This window comes from Microtus oregoni, unplaced genomic scaffold (genome assembly GCF_018167655.1).
Source record: "Microtus oregoni isolate MIOR12 unplaced genomic scaffold, Mior012 000011F_ref0000422, whole genome shotgun sequence".
In the NCBI taxonomy this organism is placed as follows: domain Eukaryota; kingdom Metazoa; phylum Chordata; class Mammalia; order Rodentia; family Cricetidae; genus Microtus; species Microtus oregoni.
This window is the reverse complement of record NW_024543070.1, coordinates 49,712,495-49,722,660: the sequence shown is the minus strand read 5'-3', so window position 1 is coordinate 49,722,660 and position 10,166 is coordinate 49,712,495. Positions and strand designations below refer to the sequence as shown.

Here is a 10,166-nt window from a genome sequence, read left to right as displayed (position 1 = left end):
TGACCCCTGCTATTCGCCTGTCTTCTGCCCGACTCTTGTCTCCACCCAGCACGCTTCAGTCAACTGACTAGCTTAGCATCCTCATTTTGCCTGGCTAAATCCTGTTCAGACTCCAGATCTAAAAGCAGATGCTATCGATTCTACCTGATTGAGGGGCCTACTCCAAACTCCTAAGGCTCCAGCTGCCTCTCTCCATGGTATCTTCTTGGCTAGGTCCATGCTCCCCACATCTGGGAACTCACCCCTGGGGCTAGTAGAACCAAGTAAGGGGAGGGTGATTAGTAGGTGCCAGGGTGCCTGCTCACCTCCTCGCATGCCTTGAGCTCCTCCAGGGCACACTCCTAGCATCTATCTGGCATTCACAGACTTTTACCGAAGCCAGGTGAGGGATTCCTGATTGCCAAGGTGTGAGCCCCGCCCTTCCCCACTTTTCTGTTTTCTGTCAACAGGAAGATTTGCTCCTCATCTACAGCATATTAGCATGGGTGGTGCATCAGGATCCCAGAGGCCAGTCTGACAGGCCAAAGCTTGTGGGTGCCCGCTCACACCCTCTGGCTTCCTGCAGCCTAGGTTCCAGGCATGAACACCTGAAGAAAGAGTGAAACTTGAGGGCGCCTTCCTTTGGACCCGCACTTTGTGCGCAGTGGGAGGAGGGTGTGTGAGGCGGCTGGGCGGTGCAGGAGGGCTGCGGGTGCTTAGAAGTGGCTTGGCCTGGGAGGCGCCGGCCGCCCTTCCCCGCCCTCGGCCGCTCCCACCCTCTCTACTAAACCCTAGGCGCGCTGCCTGGCCGCTCTCACTTCGCCAGCGCCTCCCGCGCCTGCTTTCGTCGTGGGTCCGCGCGTGTTCCTGCTCCATGGCGCTCCTCGTGCGGCTGCTGACCCTGGCTCTGGCACTGGCACTGGGCCCCACCGCGACCCTAGCGGGCCCCGCCAAGTCACCTTACCAGATGGTGCTGCAGCACAGCCGACTCCGGGGTCGCCAACATGGGTAAGCCCCAGCGGTTCCTTGGTGGGCGGTGCAAGGACAGGTCGCTGAACTGCCAGTGCACTCTGCTGGGGACATCATTGTAGCCGACCTGAGTAGCAGGGGACAAAGCCCGACCGAAAAGCAGCCAGTGCACGTAGAGACTAGCCCTGCGTGGAGGGAGGAACTGTGGGATAATGAGATGCGGGGACCCAGTGGAATGCTTTGTGCTGAAAGGATTGGGGGCGCTGGCCAGTGGCCACAGACTCGGACCAAAGTGCATGAAACAGCCTAGGGGACTTTCAGTCTCCTCTCCTAACTCTAGGTAAAAGGGGGCGTTGGCAGCTCTCAGCAAGGAATTGCCATCACCCTGAGAAGGTGTTTACTGCAGAGGGGAAGCCCAGCCAGATCCCACTGTCTAGTAAATCCAGGTGTGAGCCTGGTCACACACAGCTCCTGTGCACCTGGCATTGCTCTGCACCCAAACACTCATGCCCAAACAGTGCTTTCTGGCCACCAGACCAGTGTGACACCTTGTAAAGAAAGAGCAGGAAAGTTCACTTTCTACATGCTAGATACATCAGGTCCTGGAGGGCCCCAGCCTGTCATGCAGGGTGCCCTGGAGCCAGCATCGGAATCTGTCTTGAAGCCATGGCCAATTTTGTGAACGTGAGCCATTCGTGCTTCAGATACTCCTCTGGGGCACCGCAGATGTGTGGGCTTCAGGAGCACTGGCCAAGGGTATGCCCTGATGAAGATCCTGGCCCAGGCCCAGCCTGTGAGGTACTTCTACATACAACCAGGCCATGGCTGCTTCGAACATAGCCCAGCTTTGCTGCACGTCCAGCCTACCTGGCTGCACCAACATGGTTTATTCTGAGGAAAACTATGTGGGAAGAGAGGAGAGGTCCGGATGCCCCATACCCCAGCTCTCCAAGAGACTAGACAGATCTGTCCTCAGACTTTAAAAACACCCATGTGGCTAGTGAGGGTTGGCTTTGTAGGCTCAGACAAAATCGCAGGCCCCACACTGGGTATGCTCTGAACTTGGGTAAAGGCTGCCACTTTTAGGGAGCACTCACTCTTCTGCATGTGGATTTCAGGTCTCTTACAGACTCCCGGGTCTTAGCTTGGGGGAATCAAGCTGCTGGGTGCAGGACTGACCACTCTGCAGGGCAGAGCCCAGCCAGGTCATGCCATAGCCACACACCCTCCAGAAAGGAAGGAGGCAATGCAGAGGTCCTGAGGTCATTTACTGCTTAGGCCGTGTGCATGGAAGGTTGGGAGGGCAGATCCGAAAAGTGCAGATTTGAAGTCTCAAAGCCAAGCAATGACAACTGGAATGATCATCTCTGCCTGGGTCACCTTTGGTCCAGCCGCCTTTCTTGCACGCTGTATTCGGGTTCAGGGGTTCTGTTTCTCCTTCTTCTTAACCACGAAGAACAGCACACATGTGTGCATGCTACAGCATTGTCATCCAGAGTAGCAATGTCACAGCAACGTGAAGTCTCTAAAGATACCACATAGATCTATCGCTGAGGCCAGCCTCCTTCCCAGACCAGGACACTGAGAGGAAAACTTGAACTTTTAAAAACTGGTGTGGACCATGGAAGTGGCCCCACTAAGGCATTGCTGCTAAGCCTGATGACCCACATAGAATGAGAGAACCAGCCTCTCAGGAGCTGTCTTCTGCCCTCCACACACTCACTGTGGCATGTGCCACCCACCTAAACACAAAATGAGTAAATGATTTAGACCAACATCTCTGAGTGCTTCTTGCGCTGAGTTGGAAGCCCTGTAGTAACCTGTGACAGGCTGAGTGATGGGGAGATGCCATGTACTGAGCAGGGCGATGCATTCCTTTAAGCCAGCTACTCCTGAGACAGGGGTAAGAGGTGGGCAATTTAGGGAGACCCTACCTCAGCATAAATATAAGGAAGAGCACATCAGCACCCCTTCCGGAGGGAAATCTGGACACCCAGGCACACAAGTCTTGGCAAATGGGCAGGCACTGTTGCATTTACTCTGATCTAACTGTCCCTGAAAAACCACGGGACTGCCTGGCCTTGCACGCATGGGTGTGGTTCCCTGTGCAGATGGATAACCTTGTACCAGTTCCAGTCCTTTATTCAAAGTGAGAGCTGGAGGGGGGGGGGAGTTTAAGGATGTGCAGGGTGTCTCACAAGGGAGGGAAAGGACCCTGTACCTAACTCTGGGCAACAGTGCATAGTCATCTATCACCCTGATGTATTTGCTTCCCCATGCCCCTGCCCCCAGCATGGTGAGAGCCACTGCAAAATTCTTATTTTACAGAGGGAGAAATCAGCCTATGCATGCCAATACAGCCTTAGGATGCAAATACAGAAAGCTGGTAGTAGGGTAGGGGTTGCTTGGTGGTCTCTTGGCTCCCCGCTGTATCTGTGTTACCTTTGGAGCTAGCACACTAATGTAAAAGTGAAAGTGTAGCCACAGGTTTGAATGGCACCAACAGAAACAGGATGGAAGTTCTGGAAGTCCTCGGTTTTCAGACACAAGTCGAACAGCAGGGCTGCTGGTCTTAGGGCAGAAGCCCAGAAATGGCCTGCTCATTTTGATTACATTTCAGTATAGATTTCCTGTGGACACAGCTTACCCCTACCCCCAGCCTCTGCTCCTGTGGCAGGGGCAGTGCAAACTCTCTCTGCCGAGGAGAGGAATGCTGGAACCAAGTCCACAGAGACTCGCTGAGGAGCCGCCGGCCGCCCATGGAGAGCTGTGGGGAATTCATCCACAGTAATTATTTCCTGCTTAGCTGGACAGGAGAGCTGGGACTGTTCAGCAGTAAGGATGATTTGGGGCTGGAGCATGGCTGGTGGAAGCTCTTCGGGGGGTTATTCAAGGACTGTGAAACATGTGGATCACTGGGTGGAGAGTCTCTAAGCACCTGGGGAGACCCAGGAAGCTGGGCTGACCCAGCTACCTGAGTCACCCATCAAGCTTGACTTCTCATGGTCATCACTACCCTAATGTCAAGCCCGCTGTGCTCACTTACTGTTGTCCCTTGAGCAACAGCAACAAAAATGTAGTCTTCATATGGAGAAGAAACGGAAAGGAAAAAGAAAGGGTCAGAACAAACAGCCACCCAATCACCCAACTGTGGACACTGTCCAATGGTGAGGTGGTAGCCACAGATCCCCCAAATCCTATGCTCATCAAAGGAGTCTATGGATCACAGTTAGTTGTTAGTTAGTTAGATAGTTAGTTAGTTGAAGCAGAGTCCAGATTGTTCTCAAACTCACTGTGCAACCTAGGTTTGCCTTGAACTCAGAGCAATCCTTCTGCCTCCACATTGCGTTTTAAGGTATTGAGAGTTGCTATTGAAGAAACTGTCCACATTTCGATGTGCCTGATGCTGTGGGAACATGAAAATCTTGTGGACACCCTCAGTCTGTTTTCTTTGCTTGTCTGACTTACAGTTCAGTCAGATGGCTGCTGCCTGCTCAGAAAGAGGCTCACTTTTGTGACTCCAGATAGCAGCTCCCTTGCCCCAGGAACTCCAAAGAAGGTGCCACCAACACCGGACCTGAGCACCATTCTGGTTGCTCAGGAGAAAAACATACACTCAAATAGCATTCTCCAGAATGCTAAAGGCTCCAGAAGGCTCCAGAAAAATGTTCTCAGCAGAAACCCGGGGGTGGGGGGAGGTTGCTTCTGCTTTTCCACAGTTACTAAAGATCTTTTTAAACTAAATTTTTATAAACTGTTTCCACGAGCCTGATCCCCACTGACTCTAACCAGGCCGAGAACTCTTGTCTTTGCGGCTCTTTTGAGGGTAATTGGAGAGAGGGACCATCATGATATATCAGTTACCAGGTCTGTTTGGTACCTAGCACAAAATAAAGGCAGCCCCTCAGGTTAGAGTCCTGCGGGAAGTGGGGAGTGGCTCTGAGAACTGTGCAATAGAGAGTTAAGAGAGAGAGAACTCATTGTCAGTCCTGACAGCCTCTGGCCACTCACCCTGCTTTACAGGGTGGATACTCCCAGTGTGCCATCCCAGGAGCCAGGCACTGGTCTAGACATGCAGAGCATGTCTGTTTATGGAGCTGGCTGAGAAGTGCTGGAAGCCATCCGCTCTTGACAACGGGACCTGTGACACACACTGGGATGCCAAGTCTGTGCCCAGGGCAGGTACAGAAAGAGGGAGTCTGGAACGTCCCAGCAATATCGCTTGGGTTTTGCTCATTTTCTCAGTCTGTAACACATAAGCTCACTTTTTAAGGTGCTTCCACCTTCATTTAATAGTTGCCTGAGCCAGGGAAGGATGCTTAATGTGTAAGACAGACTCGAAGCATTTATTTGAGGAAAAGATTTTATGGAAAGGAAAGATGTATATAGACCATGCCAAAGTTTACCCCAAACCACCAAAATGGCCATGTCACCTCTCTCCAGATGGCTCTGCTAACCATAGGAGGTCCACATGATGGGACGGACCGCACAGCGACCTCAGTGTAGGCTGACTTGCCGACCATCTCACTCACACTGTTGCTCTTGTTTCCAGCCCCAACGTATGTGCTGTGCAGAAGGTCATGGGCACCAACAAGAAATATTTCACCAACTGCAAGCAGTGGTACCAGAGGAAGATCTGCGGCAAGCCGACGTGAGTATCTGTAGCCGCCCAAACCATTGCCTGCCAAGGAGACCACAGTGTGTGTGTGTGTGTGTGTGTGTGTGTGTGTGTGTGTGTGTGTACGAGCCAGCTGCCAAGGAGGCCACAGTGTGTGTGTGTGTGTGTGTGTGTGTGAGAGAGAGAGAGAGAGAGAGAGAGAGAGAGAAAGAGAGAGAGAGAGAGAGAACCAGCTGCCAAGGAGGCCACACTCTATGTGTATGTATGTATATGTGTGTGCGTGAACCAGCCACCAAGGAGGCCACCCTGTGTGCATATATGTGTGTGTGTGTGCATGTGTATGGGGTAGTTGCCAAGGAGACCACACTCTATGTGTGGGTATGTGTTTGTGTGTTTGAGAGTCAGCCATTAAGGAGACCACGCTGTGTGTGTATGTGCATGTGTGTGGTGTGTGTTTCTCTCACTAAATGAATCGGCTATTCAGAGGAAAAGCTATGTGACTCTGGGAATGAAAAGTTGTCGGTGAACTTACCCCAAAGGTCAGCCAAGGTAAACACTTCTGAAAGTCTCCCTGTGTCTAGGAGTCACACAGGAAGCAGTGTAGCAGATTGAGACTCAGGCTCTGACCCCAGTTCCGACCCTGGCTGTGCCACATACTTGGGGAGGGTTCATCTTTTGAAGCCTCAGTTGCCTCGTGGGCAAAATGAACACAGCAGAATGACCTGCTGTTGACCGGAGGGTTGAGTTGAGCAATATTCATAAGAGGAGGAATATGACACCTGGCACATCATAGCTACAAGTCCCAGAATATACAGATGTAGACCACACATGCAGAAGCTGTGTGGTGGTCACAGTAGGTCTTGTGGGTGCCTCTCTTCCTGGAGGGAGGTGGCCTTTGCCTCACTGCCTGGCTGCCTGGTGGAAGCGGTTGAATGCATGTTCCAACAGAACTCTGGGGAACCTAATCGGCTTTGGTGCTGACAGTCAACAGACCTCAGAGCTGGCTCTCTCTTGCAGAAGGGAAGATGTACCATACCAAATCTCCTAAGAGACGTGTGGAGACCTGACCTTCCTCTTTTCAGGCAAAATAGGAAGATTTCTCTGTACTTGCCCCAGTGTGAGAGATTTTAAGATGTGTTTCTTATGCTATGGCTGTCAAGCAGCCATCGCCAGCTGAGAGAAGGAAAATGTTGTTCCCGTAACGTGTGCGTGGAAATGAACACCATGCTGTGTGGCTCGAATTATGTTAGGTTGGTCCTGGGCTCACAGACCAGAGCAGAAGCAAGGCTAGCAGCTCCCTGGGACCCTTTGTACAGCCCATGGCAGCAAGTCCCACCCGTGGGCAGCCTGGTTTCTGAGTGCTGTATGAGCTGGGACCCACAGATGCTCAGCCCAAGTTTGTGCTGCTTGTAACGGAAAGACTACCAAGTTTTAAAAACCCTTTCAGTACCAATAGATACGTACCTGACCTATTTAAACTTATAATTGCTTAATTATATGTGAAGTCAGACCCCATGCCATTACTTCTCAGGAGACGGCCAATGTGCTGGTGCCAAGTGGCAGATCTTCATGTCATAGCCTCAGGGCACCTGGGGCAAGCTGGCCACAGGGTGGCATTCACCACGCTGCATCCGATTGGCCCGTGCTGTGGAACTTGACAGGGATTCATGGGAGCTTGATGGCATTCCTTGAGAGCTCCCAGACACGTGATGTTGACAGTGAGCTGAACTGATTTACTGACGCCTACCCATGTCTCTGCGGGCCAGAATGAGGTACACGCCACAGGAGGGTGCTGACAGATTGTCCCTGAGAGTCCTCTCCTCTAACCTGATCTGGTTTTGAGAGCACAGTGAGGTAGTGGGTCAGCCCTCTCACCCCAGAGACTGCAGGAAGCCGTGGTGGTGGTGGAGGGCGGGGGCACCAGCTCTAGGAAGGGAAGATGTACTGGGTTGTGGGTAGAAGAATGGTCTTTGTAGTGAGGTCAGTCAGAGCCCAAGGCCATCCAGGCTTTGACCTGGCTCACAAAACTGAGAGGAAAAAATTATTCACATCCAACTCCTGCATGTGGTTGCTGCTCTGGGAAACCTCAAGAAAGAGAAAGTGAGCAGAGGAAAACATGGGCTGCTAAAAAAGTTAGTCCCCAGTGGAACATCACATGTGGTCTTGGCCTTAGGAGGTGGAGCTGATGTAGAAGGGACCCAGGGGACAAAGAGGGGAAGAGGGAGAGATGGGACTCATCTCTGTTGTCCTCCAGGACTGAGAGCTTCAGAGGACACCGGCGTACATAGGAGAGTTGTCTCCAAGGGAGCTGACTGTCATATGGCCACATTTAAGTGCTAGGTGGAGTAGAGATGTACCAGCTGGAGCTGATGTCATCCGGAGACTGGGTACCTAGACCTGCTTAGTTGATCATGAGTGGGGCTAGAAGTGTGGCTATTGGAGCAGAGTTTTGACAAGCCAGCATGGGCATTTTCTCAGTGAGATGTCAGCAGGGAGGCTGCAGCAGAAGTGTGTGTGGGATGAGAGGAAGCAGGACCTAAGGGGGCCTGAGACAGAAGGAAATTTTTGGTTCTGAAAACAGATGATGACACAGAAATAAAGGTCTGGCCTTGTGAGGTTACCAGAGACACGGACACAGGCATAGCGAATATGGAGCCTAGAACCCCTTGTCTGTGCCTGTGAGGCTCTGGGTGCTGTCTTCCAGAGGGTACGGGTGGCCCTGCCACACTCGGCATGGTCCCTGCCACATTTGTGAAGCCTCTGAGTCTTCAACAGTAGCGGTCTGTATTTCCAAGGAGAGAAGAATCTGAGACTTCGGTGCTGTTTGTCAAAGACCCTGTCAGGCTAAACTACTGCAGGATGCGGTTAGCAGGGAACCTCTGTGTGGTGGCTTCTGTGTGGTGGCCTGAGCGAATTCTATTGCTCAGCAATTCATCTCAGCCTTTGCCTCTGAGCTGTAGCCCCAGAGTGGCACGAGAGCCAATCAGACAAAGAGACTGTGGCTGACAGGAGCCCACTGTATGCTTTCAGGCCCTGGTTTGCTCAGGAGCCATACAAGTTTTCTGTGTGTCTCTAACCCATAAAGAGAAGCTCTTGTGTGAGGCCGGGGGATGGGGATCTACTCAACAAACAGGTTGAGGCTGACCTAGCTGGGGTGTCACAGCCATGGCTGGAGCTATAGAATCCTAAAGGTGGAACAAAGGGACAGTGTGCAAGCTAGTGGGGAGGGGGAGGGGAGCAGTCCACCCCAAAGTCTTCAAATTGCTCCCCTAGCAGCATGGTTCACAGGTGAGAAGCCATTCTCTGGAGGCAAGAAGAACTGACAGGACGCCCCAGTATCTCCAGCAGCTCGAGCTTCTGTACCTTTCAGCCACGTGGCACAGTTCCTTGGCATTCGCAGAAACCGGACATTTCCGGAAGCCATCTGGGACGTGGTGGCACTTTCCTGTCAGCTAGAAGGTCTACTTCTAGTAGATGTCATCCTGGCACAAAGACATCTGACAGAGCCCCCCCTTCCTCCCTCCCTTGTGTCCCTTCACCTTGGCCCAAGAGGAAAAGAAGTGGTTGGAAGCAGTCAGCACTGTCCCCAGACCACGCCTGTGCACATTTCCTGTCCCCATCCATAACTTGCTCTAAGATAACAGAGACTGAGCACACCCCAAATACCCCACCACATGGTGCTTTCTAAAAATTCTAGGTCTAGACCGTTCTGTGAACTAGGAGTCTGCTTAGATGGTGCGTGATTTTGTTCTGGTGAGAACTTTCATGAGCCCACGTACTGTGTGCCGCAATGATCCCCCAACAATGCCCGCATCCTAATCTGAAAGCTGTAGATACTTTCCTTTCCGTGGAAAAAGGGCTTCACAGACGTGGCTTGGGTGTCAACCTGGAGTGAGTCTGGAATCATAGGTCCTTGTAAAAGAGCAGCAGAAAGGTTGGAGTCAGAGAAAGGGGTGTGCTAAAATCCACAGCTAGTGTGATGCCGCCAAAGGCTGAGGAACCCAGCCGCCTCCGGAAGCTGAAGGGCAGAGAGGGGATTATCCCGGTGGTTTCTAAAAGGAATATGGCTTTGGTTTTAGGCCCATGAGGTCAATTGCTGACCCTAATTCAGAATTGTAACGCAATAGATTTGTAGTATTTTAGGCCACCGAGTTCAGGGTAATTTGTCACAACAAGCAATCGGAAACTAACAGCCCTTGCTGCTGTGCTGATAGCGATCACAGTGGTGGGGTTTGATCAGCTGTCTCATGCAGGCCTTTACTTTCAATGAAGCTATGTTTGTTAGAGCATAACTGAGCTTCCGTTTTGTCATTTCTGTGAGGGTGTTTTATCTCCATCAGTTTGCTTTAGAAACTCCGTGCTGAGTACTTAGAATACACCCCACGTGGAGGTACTTCATGTATGTTTGCCACTTCAGCCCCCGTAGTCATTCTCTGTCCAACAGTGTTTGTGGGGAGAGAGAAAGAGAGAGAGAGAGAGAGAGAGAGAGAGAGAGAGAGAGAGCATTTGCAGATGGGAATACTGAGGAGCTAGAAGTCTACACATCCTACTGACAGCCATACACGGAGAAATGGGGAGGTCTAGCCCCTTTGTACCATCC

The 10,166-nt window shown here is 51.9% G+C and overlaps 1 protein-coding gene across 1 annotated transcript in view; it reads left to right on the top strand.

Moving 5' to 3' along the window:
* The first annotated feature begins 809 nt into the window (after window positions 1-809).
* LOC121453446 (transforming growth factor-beta-induced protein ig-h3) overlaps window positions 810-10,166 on the top strand; it is a 30,375-nt gene continuing 21,018 nt past the window's right edge. The window contains exons 1-2 of the mRNA XM_041660236.1: window positions 810-987; window positions 5,501-5,599. Of these exons, the coding sequence (XP_041516170.1) occupies window positions 854-987; window positions 5,501-5,599 (233 nt within the window). The 5' untranslated portion in view covers window positions 810-853. The remainder of the gene's footprint in view (window positions 988-5,500; window positions 5,600-10,166) is intronic.